The 14,905-nt window shown below is 31.8% G+C and overlaps 1 protein-coding gene and 1 non-coding gene across 12 annotated transcripts in view; both read left to right on the top strand.

The window, feature by feature from the left end:
* Positions 1-14,905, top strand: part of CDC42BPA (CDC42 binding protein kinase alpha) — a 237,525-nt gene that overhangs the window by 191,869 nt on the left and 30,751 nt on the right. For 8 of the 11 annotated variants that reach the window (XM_040967883.1, XM_040967881.1, XM_040967879.1 and 5 more), the window contains 7 exons: positions 2,412-2,495; positions 3,338-3,443; positions 6,461-6,597; positions 7,166-7,305; positions 8,084-8,165; positions 9,923-10,139; positions 11,087-11,149. In XM_040967883.1, the coding sequence (XP_040823817.1) occupies positions 2,412-2,495; positions 3,338-3,443; positions 6,461-6,597; positions 7,166-7,305; positions 8,084-8,165; positions 9,923-10,139; positions 11,087-11,149 (829 nt within the window). Of the gene's footprint in view, positions 1-2,409; positions 2,496-3,337; positions 3,444-6,460; positions 6,598-7,165; positions 7,306-8,083; positions 8,166-9,922; positions 10,140-11,086; positions 11,150-14,905 lie in introns of all 11 variants that reach the window. The other 3 variants (XM_040967875.1, XM_040967872.1, XM_040967882.1) reach the window with 2 other exon arrangements.
* LOC121148264 lies at positions 6,080-6,183 on the top strand. The gene has a single exon (XR_005882541.1). It is a non-coding gene; the product is annotated as a U6 spliceosomal RNA (small nuclear RNA).

Below are 14,905 nucleotides of genomic sequence, written 5' to 3'. Positions count from 1 at the left end.
AATGTTACCTGTGCCCTGCAGGGTTTTTTTTTTTCATTCAGTATTGTTTTGAAGTGTAATCAAATATAGACATGTCTCTTCATTCATTATGCTTGATGCCTAATAACCTTGAATAAATATACCACAACCATCCATTTTTGTTGGATATTTAGATTGTTTACAGTTGTCTAGTAGACAGAAAGTGCTGAAGTGACCATCTAATATTTATCTGCATTTGCAGATTGCAGAATTTGTTTAGTATACACACTTAGAATTGGAATGGCTTGGTTATATGACATATGCTTTGGCAGTTTTATAATATCTTGCCAAATTGTTTTTCTGTAGTGCAGTTTTCATTCCCCCCTGCAGTGTAAGAGTTTCCCATGTCTTCTCCGCTTCTTGCTACGCCTGATACTGTCAGTCACATATTTTTGCCAGTTTAATGGGCTTGAGTGGCATTTTGTTTTGATCTTTCTTGCTCTGTTTTCTGGTGTTAGTGTGTCTTAATATGTTTACTGACTTTTGATGATTTGTTCGAATCCTTGTCCATTGTTCTAGTGATTTACTTTTTTTTTTTTTGTAAATAGTCTTTATATATTGTAGGTATTGGATAATTGCTGGCTTACATGCATTGCAAATATTTTATCTCCTAGTCTGAGTTATTTTAAAATTTTATTTGTGGTATCTTTTAGCCGTGCGATTTTTTTATTTTAAAGAAGTCAAGTTTATTATCTCTTCATTTTTTTTATGTTGTATTAAGCTAGCTCTTTCCTATGCAGAAGATATTGAAATTTTCTTCCATGTTTTCTTTTAAATTTTAAAATTTTGATTTTACATGTTGAGGACTTTGGTGAGATTGAAATTTGATGTTGCGTAGAATAGGAAATGGAATGTAAACAACTGGCTCCCGTGACCCCAGATTTGTAGTGCCATCACTACATGGGTCTGTTTGCAAATTTTCTGTTCTCTTCTACTTTGTGTTATTTTTTTCACTGAACCCTCATTGTTTTGATTACTGTTAGCCTGAAATAATTCTTGATGCTTGGCACTTTTAGGATCATCTTGTCAGACTCCATGTGGGCTTTTGATTGAAATTGTATGAGTTTGTACTTTTATTTGATAATAATTGACATCTTCATATTGGGTATTTCTATCTGTATATATGGTTTATAACTAATTAGGTATTCTTGTACATCCTTTACTTTTAATTATTTTCAGGATATTTCATATTATTAGGTTTGTTCTTTGAAACCATATTTTTGTTGCTATGCTTGATGAAATTTTTAAACAATGCATTTTCTTAAGCATTGTTAGACTTCCTAAACCCTGTTCATCTTTTATCCAGCGCTCTTGTTTGACTCTTTAAATTCTATTAACTTCTCATAGACTTGCTGTGTAGCTTCTTATGACAGTGTTGTTTTGTTAATTTTTATTAAATTTTGTGTAGATTTTCATTTTTCTTCTCATTCATACTTATATTTATCATCCCAAATGTTAAGTTACATATTTCTTCAAAACCTTTTCAGGTTATTTAAAAGTAAATAGATTTTAATTTAGTACTAAACTCAAAAAACGTTTAAGAGATTAAACTAAGGCTATGATTCATATAAAAATCTCTCTGTTTTTCAGGCTGTACTGTAGCAAAGCAAACAGATCATCCATCTCTCTTAATATTTTACAATATTCTATAACTTTTAAGAACTGTCTTTTTCTCGTTTGCTTTCTTATCATTCTAAAGGTTATTCTGTTCTTTCCCATAATAACATCCAGTAAAAAAAAAATCATTCACTTTTTCTTCAAAGAAATATCTTACAGCAATATAAGACCTAAGTTTTGCATAGTTAATTAGTAGGTATAATTTATAATTGAACATATCATTCCTATAATAATAAATCATTTAACTCCCTTAAAAAAATAACTTGTTCACAGAAATCCCATTAATTCCAGTCTCTCTAAATTAAAATCTACGATTGATTTATGTTCTGTGGAAGTATTTATGTTATGTGGAAGACAAGCAGTTTAAAAAGTCTTCTGAATATTTTATCAGTAAATCTTGCTACAAAAAATCGGATACTTTTTAGATTGAATTTGGCAAATTGAGATGAATGTAAAAACTAACATCTTCATTTTTATATAGACTACATGGTAAGAATTTATATTCTGGAGATTTTCTTTTCCAGATGTTTATTTTTAAATTTCCAGACTGAGACATTTACTAACTGAGCAACTGTTTCATTGGTATACATTATAAGTAGAAAATTTAACTATCAACACTGAGAATATGAGCTTCTTTGAGGCTTTTTTTAAAATAGAATTTTGTGTCTCATTGAAGTGTAGCATTATTTTACTTACTGTGGTTTTCTTCTAGTTAATATTTGGAATAAATGGAATGTTTCATGACATTTATATCCTCTCTTTGCTCCTGGGTTCAGACTGTAGACTCTACTCCACTGCCAGTTCATACACCAACCTTAAGAAAAAAGACATGTCCTGGTTCAACTGGTGTCCCACCAAAGGTACTTACCTAATTATAAAACTACCATGCTATGTTTTTTTCCAAAAGAGAGAGTGGACTTCTTCTGCTTTGTATATTTGCTGTGATTTCATTTTTCATTTTGGTTTCTTCATAATTCACACAGCAGAGTAAAGTAACAGTTGTTTATTATAAATTCATTTACTGTCCACATATGCTAGGCATTAGCCTGGAAAAATAAGTGGTATCCTGAAGAGAGAAATTTGCATTAGCTTACTACGGTATAAGTCAAACAAGACAGGAATCTCTCCCGTGTTTAGACTGGATTCTGTCTCGCATCAATGTGTTTTTTTCAGAGTAATACTGCCTCTTGCTGTGGGTAGAAACAGATTTCTGAAGCATTTTAGTTATTATTGGTGATAAAAAATTGAACACATGATTCACAGAAGAAATAAAAATTGTAATTGTTCTTTGTTCTCAAGAAGTATAAAGCATATTAAAATTCTGTTTGTATGGGGACAAATATGCAGATTTTATTTACCATTTTGGTAAAGAATAGTTTGAAGAATTTATAGAAATTCTTAAACTCTATAACCAAAAATCCCAAAAATACTACAGCTATTTTATACACTTTCAAACTATATTCAAGAGTAATTAACTTATCATTTAATTTACAAATTATTTTAGCTTAGGATAGTTTGGTATTGCCTGCTAAAAATACCTAAATGTCATAAAGTATAAAAACGTACCATGCAAAATAGAAAGAAATCATCTTTTCTTGATTCAGAAAACATTGTAGTAGGTGATGTGGGATATAGAGATTTACCTTTGGGATCATTTAATAAGTAATCAGTGTATTTTTTTTTTTATCAATTTGCTTTATAGCGCAAGACTCACCAGTTCTTTGTAAAATCTTTCACTACTCCTACCAAATGTCATCAGTGTACCTCTTTGATGGTGGGTTTGATCAGACAGGGCTGTTCATGCGAAGGTAAGAACACAGTGAAAAGGAAATGTCACTTTAAAGTCCTAAGATTTATTGCCGAAATTGTATTCAGATAATCTGTTCCCTTTAAAAGGTGCATAAAATGCTACCTGCTGTAGGTTTCACTTAATATTTGTTTTTCTTTGGGTAACAGGAATGGATCCTATAAACCGAACATCTTGCTATGTTGAATGTTAGGGAAATTAATGGTCTCCAAAAATGTTTTCCAAGGGACATATATTGAAATTTCATTCATCTTTGTTTTATTATTTGAGTGAACTTGTCTTCAAAGCACTATCAATGAGTATGACAGAAGATAGGAAAATTATCCTTAGAGAAATCATTATTGAGAAATAGGGTACTCCTTTCAGCAATACACATACTCAAATTGGAACCTTGATCAAGAATGATTCAAAAATCATGAAGTATTTTGTAACTTTTCACTGTACTCCTAAATCTTTATTGTGAAATTTGTTTACTTTATGTAAATAAAATAAGTGATTTTAAAAGGAAAGGCAATTAGTATATATTCAGAAATATTAAAGGTCTGCCATTATGCCTTAAAATTTATGTTGTATTCGAGTGATCCTTCACCCATTCATTGGTTCATCCATCTCATGAGTGTGGAATGCCTCTTCACACTGGCAATGCCATAGCGGACAGGAGAAAGACAAAAGTCCTTTCCTCCTGCTGTTTACATTGTGAAAAGTGGGAGAGAAAGGATCAAATGCATATGAACAGAAAACAGAATTTTTGTTTAGGCATGACTTAATGTTTTCATGAGACCTCTAACATGAAAATGATTTACATTATGATTTGATATATTTGTGAAAATTTTAGAACCTACTTTTTAATTGAAATTTGTGACTTGTCACTGCAGTACTACCATTTATCCAAATTTCTTGTCTTATGAATGAGATTAAGGAAATAATCATTAATTCTAATGCTAATAATAGATTCCGTTCTTCCTTAGTTCTTCTGCTCTTAGTATTAAAGAGACTGAAAGTGAATGTAATCAATCTATAAGAGATGCATGTGTTCTCTTTATAATATAATTAGCTATATTTCACTACTTTGTGGAAGGGAGAAATCAGTAATTTCTTTAAAGTAATACATTCTATTTGGTTCTCATAACTAAAGTTAAAGATCTAAATTTCATTATCATGATTTATGGCCAGAGAAATTGGTCAGGATTTTAAAGTAGAGATTTAGTAGATATGGGTGTATAAAGTCATCAATAAAATTGTCCAGGACACACCTGTAGATTGAAAAGAGAGCAAGAATGAGGACAAAGCTTTAAGGAAAGGCAAAAAGTTAAAAATAGCCAAGGCTCTGAAAAGAAACAATTGTGTCTTTAATAAGGAAGGCATGAGAAAGGAAGAGTATTTACAGTTTTCAAGCTTTGTCTTGTTTTTGGAATCTAGCCAGTACTTACAGGTTGTTTTAGAAATTTATCTAGCTTTAAGTCTCATAATTTTTTATGTATCAGAAATATTTGCAATTTATTAGTAGGAATTTTTGAGACCTTCCTTGGCCCTCTTGTAGAAGAATGTTTTGCTATGGCTGTGCCTTTTTGTCAAACCCTTTGAAGTCTAGCTTTTAAAGCTATAGAAACAATAGAACATCTCCAGCCTTTGACAGGCTGTTGTAATGTTTTCATAACATGATCACATCGTATAAGACTTCATTTCTATTTCTTCCAGGTCGGTTGGGATTAGGTATAGTATAGATATCTTACTTGGTTTTGCAACCCTTTGGAGATAGAATTTTGTTTTTCTATCTCCAAATTATATCTTGTTAGGCACTTAACTTGAAAGTAAATTGATTAGTTTGGGTAATTTTGAGCAGTTAATGCTGTTCCATTTTGCTGTATTGATCTCATAATATCCATTAGTGACATATTAATCTTTTCCACCATTTTTATGCATTTTTTGCATTCCCACCATATTTCATTAGTTCCCTTTAGTCTTTTTTTTTTCAAATTGTTTTTTTTTTTTTGACAATCTTTACATAGTTAATTTGGGTATTCGCTTTAGTCTTTTTCCCAGTATTCCCTAGGATCCACTCTTAGAGTAGAAATTGTCTAAATGAATAATCTTTGACAGTAACTGCTCACAAGTTTGCTTGCTTTAAATATTTTAACCTTTAATTTCTCACTGTAACTTACGAGTTTACGGTCTTGTCTTAGAAGCTCAAGTTCACAGTATGAGTATCAAATAGAAATATCATGACCATGTTGTTAGTGTTTATGCAGGCCCTGAGCCAGACTACCGAGCCCCAAATTTCAACACTGCCCCCATAGGAGGTCTGACCCTGGGCAGTTGCAGTGTTACATAGGAATAATAAATGTACCTCTTTCTGACTGCATGAGAGGAAACTAAGCTCAATAATCTTATCATATTGGAGTAGTTACAATAGATAATAACATTTAAAAATTCTTAAAACTTATCCTTCTATATCTTTGTAAACATGCAGAAATCCTTTTCCTTGCAAGAAGGATTTCTAAAATTTGCCAGATGTGACAGATTTAAAGAAGCTTTCAGAGAACTTTGAATGATCTTTGAAAGACAAATTAAAGACATATCAAGGTGCAGTGAGACAAAGAGCTACTCTAAAAACTACTAGGAATTGTTAAGCTTAGTGCTCACTTCGACAGTGCATATACTAAAATTGGAATGATGCAGAGAAGATAGCATGACCCCTGTGCAAGGATGACATGCAAGTTTGTGAAACAGTCCATATTTTTTAAAAAGAGAAATTTAAGTTTAAATCACTGTTATTTTCAGGGTTGGTTGTTTTTCTGTTTGCTTCCTGTTTTGATAATTAATGGTAACACAAAGCATAATGTTACAAGTAAAAAATTGTTGTTTTTCATAAAAATTCTTAAGCAGGTAACTCCACGAATGATAGAATTGAAACTAAAATCAGAGTTAAGCAGATTGTTCCAACATAGCATTTTGCATGCAGTGAGTGCTCAGTGATTTTTGGGTTTTGTTAAAATACTTTTTTTTTCTTTCTCAAAGTGTGTGGATTCTCATGTCATATAACTTGTGTGAACAAAGCTCCAACAACTTGTCCAGTTCCTCCTGAACAAACAAAAGGTCCTCTGGGGATAGATCCACAGAAAGGAATAGGAACAGCATATGAGGGCCATGTCAGGGTATGTATGATCAGATTGGATTTAGGTTAATCTCCTAAAGTTTATTCATGAATTGAAATGGAATACAGTTGCTTTACAGATGCAGTACTTGGCAGAAATTACAGAAATAAAAATTCACCTGTTTATTTTTTTTCATTCATCGTAATGATTTGCAAGCAAATTCTGATTTTTACTTATTGTTCATGATTATGAATTATGAGGTACTATCAATATATCATATCACTTGCTGGATATTATTTAGTGTGATCTTACTTTCATCTTACAACTAAGTTTGATTTTGATGCTATTTAGGAAAAACATGTGTTATTTTAATTAACTGTGAAAGTAAAAATAGTATCATTTGAACATTCTTCAATATAAAAGTCATTTGAAAATTGTATTCCCACATTTTCTCATGTTGTTAATGATATATGTCTCATCTGCTATCTTACCAACAGGAGTGTCAGACTTCCAACACTTAATTATCTTCAGAGGGTTTTTTTTTCATAGAATTACATATGTGATCAGAGGGACTTTGACATTTTTATTTACATATTTTTATTTGTTTACCCATCTTCCAAAAACAAAGATTCCTAAGCCAGCTGGAGTGAAGAAAGGATGGCAAAGAGCATTGGCTGTGGTTTGTGACTTCAAACTCTTTCTGTATGATATTGCTGAAGGAAAAGCGTCTCAGCCCACAGTTGTCATTAGTCAAGTCATTGACATGAGGTAGGCTTAAAAATGTGTCTTGGAACACAAAAATCATAGTTTCTGATTTTTCTTTTAATGATATTGCTGTGATTTTTTGTAGCTGCCAATATAATGTAATCTGTTTTCCAGTTTAGTGCATTCCCATACTACTGCAGTTGGTATTTAATTATAGGATATATTTAATTATAGGATATGTGTGAGTATTGAGAATCATAGAAAATGCTGGCATCTGGGGTCCCAAAAAAAACCAATAAGAAGGTTCTAGAGTAGCCTGATGTAGATTAATGTGTGGTGTTATACTATCAATTAAAGACCTAAAATATAATTCCAATGTGTGAGAAGGAAATAAAAATCTCAAAATTCAGACAAGCTTGTGAAATACATAATGTATTGGTGAACATCATCTCCTGAATGATTCTGGCTTCAGTATCTACACACTTCTTCTATCCCCTAGGGTGTCCTTATTTACTTACTCTCATAAATCCAAGCGCTGACCCTTATTTACTTCCATGGCTTCAGCCGTCTCCTCTGTGTTTATGACTTCCATACATTTCATTCCAATTCATGTGTGTCTTGTGTGCCTCTCTGTTACTCAAAACCAGCATGTCCACTAGGCTACCATGCCAGGTCCCTAAGTTAGGCACTAACAGTTACAATAAGGAAAAATCATGTTTTCATAAATATTCAGTTTGTGTGTTTGGTGTAATTAATATTTGAAGATTGATGCATATTCTTATATTGATACACAAAGGAAAGCACAGATAATAACCACTTTTAATGTTTTACCTTCTTTAAGGGATGAAGAATTTTCTGTGAGCTCAGTCTTGGCTTCTGATGTTATTCATGCAAGTCGAAAAGACATTCCTTGTATTTTTAGAGTAAGTGTGCATGCTGCAAATTGTTTGTTGAATTGCTTTTACTATGTATGATTTGCCTTTCTGTACACATAAACTTTCTAAAAAACCATATATTATATTTTTGTCATCTAATATCTTGATGTGTAGGAAATTGATACTAAGCAAGTACTTAATTAGTGAAATTCTGTAGAAAGCCTGGTTTCTAAAGTATGCCTCATATTAGATGATTTTTTTGGTCCAAGCTTAATTTTAAATAAGTTTTACCACTTGGAAAATTGGATAGCTGTGTGGTTTGTGATGTTCTTAAAAAATGGAAATTTGTCTTTAAAAATCTCATTTTAAGAAACATGTGTTGTAGTTACCTATTGCTTTATTCAAGTACTCTAAAATTTCATAGCTTAAAAAAAAAGTGATGTATTTTTGTTCCCCATTGCAGGCCAGCTGTGCAGTTTGTATGGTGTTAACAGGAGTTAGTCATATGATTACATTCAGCTCATTGGAGGTTAGAACATCCAAACTGATCACTTGCCCATCTAGGGCCTTGGTGCTGTTAGCTAGGTGATCTTAGTGTTCCTCTTTGTTGGCTCCATTTTGTGTTTAACCATTGGATAGTCTGACTGAACCTCAAGTGGCCAGCTTCTATAAGAATGAAACTACCAAGTCTTTTTAAGAACTAGGCTCAAAGTAGTCCAAATAACCCCTTTGGCATTCTCTGTTGATCAGGGCAAGTCATTAGATCAGCCTAGAATTACGATGGGAAAGCAACTTCTTAATAAGACAGAATTTATAGGGGAGAACTGTTGGTAGCCATCCTTGTAAGCCATTTTTCCATAGTATGATCTTGAATTAGCATATTAAGACAATAGATGCTAGTTTAAAAAAAAAACTAATGACCTGTTGTTATGTCTGCCTGTTGAGTGTATGTGAATTTTGTGTCTAAGAAAGGTCAGGCAAGATTTGATCTCACAGTTCCTGCAGTGATAACTGTTTATTCCTCACCTAGCTGCCAAGAGAACCCAGGAGGCCTACTTATCTAAAGCTGATTTGCACAGTGTAGTTATATTGTCACTGATACTTAAATGATTTTAATAAGGAATTATCTCATAATTTAGAACTGATCTGATTGTAAATGTTATATGTATAATGAGATACCTTCATTTTAACACCAAGTCATGTGATCTGATGTTCTGTAATGATAATGTTAAATTGTTATTATGAAGTAACATAGCCTGTAAATATTTCTGAGTATTTTTGACTTTTTAAAAGAAATTTTGAGTCACTATGATGTAGGGCTTAACAGCATGGATATGAGATATCAGACTTTCTAATTCTGTGCCATTGAAGAAATTATTTTATTTCTCTGTGCCACTCCTTTTTTTATATATGTAAAGTAAGAATGATTAATGATTCTGATCATAAAGATACTAAGAAGATCAAATAAGCTAATACTTGTAAAGTGCTTAGGTATATTCAGTAATCACTCACTGGTTTCTGTTGTTGTACCATGCGTATCTGTAATCCACATTTTAGTGAATATGTTCAACACTTTTATAGGTAACAAAATGAATGCATTACTAATATTTTGATTGATTTCTATCACTTTTGCTATAGATTCTAGCATTAAAACTAGTTAATCTTATTAAGAATCATTTTAATTAAGTGAAGTATTACTTAATGTTTATTTTATTGATGCATGCCAAGCAAATTACTATAATGATCAAAGTAGCATGAAGGATATCTGTTTTCTAATTCCATGAATATTGGTTAAATTGTTCTAGGTCACAGCTTCCCAGCTTTCAGCATCTAATAACAAATGTTCAATCCTGATGCTAGCAGATAGTGAAAATGAGAAGAGTAAGTGGGTGGGAGTGTTGAGTGAACTGCATAAGATTTTGAAGAAGAACAAATTCCGAGATCGGTCAGTCTATGTTCCTAAAGAGGCATATGACAGCACTCTACCCCTCATTAAAACAACCCAAGCAGCTGCAATTATAGGTATGGATTTATAACATTCATCCTATTATAATAATCTTCCTATAAACTAGGGTCTAACTTTCATCTGGGAATACTGAGAATACCCAGTGGACAGCATTACACTGTTGTGTAACAAACACTGAGTAAATTTTCATTATCAGTTCTTTGTTTTTCAGTAGACACAAGAAAATACACATTCTAAGTGCATTTTTTTCATAAATGATTTTGTTTTTAAGAAATTTTATTAGCACGTAATATTTGAACACATATAGTCAGGTTACACCATCAAATCGGGAAATTAGCATTCCTGTTTTCTTTTTATTCTGTTTAGAGCAAGGTACATTTTCTTCTGGAAAAAAAAAATTAACGGTGCTACAGATTAAACTATTGATCCATTTCCCACTTTAATGACTTAAAACATTTAATTTCTTCAAGTGTAAGGTTCATATGTGTAGCATAGATAGTAAGTACCTTGAAAAGTTGTTGGGAAGTTTAGTTAAGATGGCATACATAATAAAGAATACCTACGTGTTAAATGCCCTCATCAATGGTAACTTCTGTGTCTAAAGTTTTGTTTTGTTATTCTTTATGTTCAGACCTCCTCTTTTGTTGCTTTTTAGTAAATATTGAAAAGTTGAACAGGTAGACTCATCTAAAATTCAAAATGTTTCCCACTCAAAACAAGAAATGGATGCTAAGGGTACTAACTAGATTTTAAATATTTTCACTATTTATTGATAATGCATTTAGTTATTCTTGTACTGGTAAGTTACCATATACATGTAGATTATTTTTTAACATCTGTTATATTTAAAAATACAGAAGATATTTACCACTCTAATTGAAAAATTTAGTAAGAAAATTGTAACAATTTTAGTACTACTGCCATTTTTACACCAAATTTTCATTATTCCATTAGTTTTACATGGTTTTTTAAATGAAAAATGTTTCATATTTTTGTGTTACAGATCATGAAAGGATAGCTTTGGGAAATGAAGAAGGGCTGTTTGTTGTACATGTCACCAAAGATGGTAAGAGAAAACTAATTTATTTGGAAATAAGTTTATATTATAGCTCTTTTTAAATTTATTAACAGATTTCATGTATTTCACTGATACAAAACTTAGGAAGTAGCCATAGTTTCCTCATTCCTTCAGTTCCCTTCATTCCTTTGTTTTTTTCTTTAATTTTTGCAAAAATGTAATTTCAATCGATTCTGTAATCACAGGGCTTAGTGTGCCAGTAACCATATTACTGAACAAATAAAAAGTAGAAAGATCACAGTTTCACGGAAATATAAGCAAGGACTAAATAGAACAATCAATCACAAGATACCTGTGTCTTATACTTTTTCCTAATCTGTGTATTAACACCAACATATCACAGAAAGCATGGTTTAAAACTTTCACAGTTAAGTTTATCAGGTAAAAAGCAGATATATTCTAATTGAATTGAGAATATAGACAATAGCTATAATAATTGCATGGAAATTTGACACATATGGTAATTTTTTAATAATTTTAATTTTTAGTTAATATTTAACAAATTAGATTAGAACACATGACATTCCCCTTCATCCTCCCTTCCCTCTGTCTCTCAGCTTCCATCCAGTTCCCTGTTTAATTTATGAGCTGATTTACTCCAGCCTTAATAGTAAAACAGTTACTATTTTACCAAATAAGTTTAACAAGTGAAAAGTAAAAATACCTTAGTTTAGTGGAAATACAAACAATTGAAAAATGACCCTTTCATCTATAAACAGTAAATTTTAAAATAGTCACAGACCATTGAAAAAATAGAATTGTAACATTCTTAGTCTGTTGGTTTAACCAAGATATGAAACAAAGTTACACAAAACTGTATTTGCAACAATACTGATATATACCCAGGCTTTTCTTACTGTTTACCTTTTGTTTTTGTTTTGTTTTGTTTGTATTTTTAATTTTATTGCAGCTTTAGGAGAATATTGTTGTTTGTCTCTTTTTGTCTGGTTTATTTTACTCAAGTTAATATCCTCCATTGCATCCATTTTGCTAGATTAAATGGTAGATCTATTTTCAGATTCCTGAGAAGTCTCCATACTGTCTTCCACAGTGTTCGTACTGGTTTACACCCAAACCGACAGTGTGTTAGGATATCTTTTTCCTGTCCTTGACAGCATTTATAGTTTTTTGATATTTTGATGCTAACCTTTCTAACTGGGGTGAGGTAAAACCTCATTGTGGTTTTCTTTTTCTTTTATTTTATGGTACAATTATGTAGTGTCTGAGATTCCCCCCAAATCTCCTAACTCCCGACTGATAACCATATGCAGGTGTGAAGATACAATGCAATATGCATCCCTGCTTGCAACTCAAATATGGACTCCCAATGAAACTGTTGGACATATCTAGACAATGGGATGCTGGACTGTCTAACATTGTACCAGCAGTGTTGGGGCACACTTAAATAAACAGACTGATGGATTATAACTTGTTATGAAGAACTATACTATTGTAACAATATAGAGGAAGTCGGTCATTGTGGTTTTCATTTTCATTTCCCTGATAGCAGTCAATCCTGAGCTTTTTCATGTGGGTTGGCCATTTGATATTAATCCTTTGAAAATGCCTGCTCATGTCCTTTGCACATTTCTTAACTTGATTGTTTTGTTGTTGTTGTCATTGAGTTTCCTAGGTTCTTTATAGATACTGGATATTACTCCTATCTGTCAGTTGCATGTTCTCTTAGTTGCTGTGCAAAAGCTTCTTGATTTGATGTAATATCATTTGTTTATTTTTCTTTTGTTGCCTGTGCTTCTAGGATGTTTACCAAGAAGTCTATGTCAATATCTTGCAAAGTGTTGCCTAATTTTTTCTGTGGCAGTTTTGTGATATCAGGTCATTGATTTAAATCTTTGATCCATATTGATTTGATTTGTATGAGATTTAATGGGGGTTTTATTCTTCTGTTGGCACAGATCCTATTTTCCTGGTATCCTTTGTTGAAAAAATTGTACTTTCACCAGGAATTAACTTTAGTTTGTTTGTTGAAGATTAGTTGGTTTAAGGTGCATGGATTAATTTCTGGGTTTCGGTTCTGTTCTAATGGTCTACATGTTTATTTTCTATGCCAGTACCAGGATATTTTTTGTTATAACTGCCCCATACTATATCTTGAAATCTGATATTGTGATCTTTTCGGCTTTATTTTGTTGTGTAGGTTTGTTTTAATTGTGCAGAGTGTCTTATGTTTCCTTATGAATTTTAGGTTTTGGCTTTTTTCTTCTAAGATCTGAAAAGAATGTCCTTTTTATTTTGATTGGAATCATATTGAATCTGTAAATTGTTCAGCATAGTGTGGACAATTTAGTATTAATTCTGCCAATCCACAAACATGGAAGAGTGTTCCTTTTCTTTCTTTTTCTTTCTCTTTCTTTCTTTCTTTTTTTTTCTATTTCTCTCTTTAGCATCTTAAAATTTTCATTGTATAGATCTTTCACATCCTTGGATAAATTTATTCCAAGGCATTTAAATTCTTTTGTACCTGTTATAGATGATACTGATCTTACAAGTTCATTGTCAGCCATGACATTGTTTCTGTATACAAGAACTATTGATTTCATTCTGTTGATTATATATCCTACATTTTACCAAATTCTCTTATGAATTCCAATAGTCTCTAGGTGTGGAGTCTTCGATCCTATACATATATAAGATCATGTCGTATGCAGTACTGGCTGAAACTTCCAGAATTGTATTGATTACTACCGTGAGCGTGGGCATTCTTTCCTGGTTCTAGATCTCAGTGGATCTTTTCCCTGTTCAGTATCATGCTGGCTGTGTTTTTGTCACACATTGCCTTGATTTTGTCGAAGTGATTTGTTTAAGATCTGTTACCTGAAAGGATTTCATATTTAATTGCATGTTTTCTGTTCATCTGTTGAGGTAATCATGGTTTTTATTGTGATTATCACATTTATTGATTTGCATATGTTGAGCCATCTCTGCATTTCTGGGGTAAATCCCACGTGGATCCGAGTGAATTATCTACCTGATGTGTTGCTGGATTTTATTAGCTAGTCTTTTGTTGAGGATTTTTGCATCCTCTTATCAATTATATTGGTCTGTAGCTCTCCTTTTTTGTTCTCTGTTTCTCTGGTTTGAGAATTAGGCTGATTTTGGCCTCACATGAGGATTTCTGGAAGATTCCTTCCCTTTACAATGCTTTGAACCTTTTGAGAATTAGAATTATTTCTTTAAAAGTTTGATAGAATTCAGTAGTGAAGCTTCTGGTCCTGGGCTTTTCTTTACTATCTTTGTTATTGATTCAGCCTTTGTCTACTTAGGTTTTCTATGCCTTCATGACTCAATTTTGGTATATTGTGTCTAAAAATCTATCTTTTCTAGATTATATAGTTTGTGGTACTTCCTGATGACTTTTTATGTTTCTGTGACATGCATTATAGCATATCTTTTATCTTAGATTTTATTATTAAAATAATGCTTTTAATAATCTTATTTATTTGGATCTTCTTGAATCCCTTCCCTTTAATTTTTTGGTTGATTAATCCAGTGGTGTATCAATTGCATATTTTTTTATCAAGAAACCTGTGCCTCATTTCATCTTTCGTAATTTTTTCTTTAAATTTTGTTTATTTCTTCTCTAATTTTAATTATTTCTTATACTAATTTGTGGCTTGGGTTTTTGTTGTTGGTTTTTTTTTTTTTTGGTCTAGATTCTTGTCCTTGATATGCAGTTTGATTATTAGATGCCTTTCTAATTTTTTTTTTTAAGGCTTATTTTTA

This window comes from Ochotona curzoniae, unplaced genomic scaffold, assembly GCF_017591425.1.
Source record: "Ochotona curzoniae isolate NIBS_2020 unplaced genomic scaffold, NIBS_Ocur_1.0 scaffold_4683, whole genome shotgun sequence".
Lineage (NCBI taxonomy): Eukaryota > Metazoa > Chordata > Mammalia > Lagomorpha > Ochotonidae > Ochotona > Ochotona curzoniae.
Note: the sequence above shows the minus strand (reverse complement) of the source record. Positions and strands in the feature narration are given on the sequence as shown.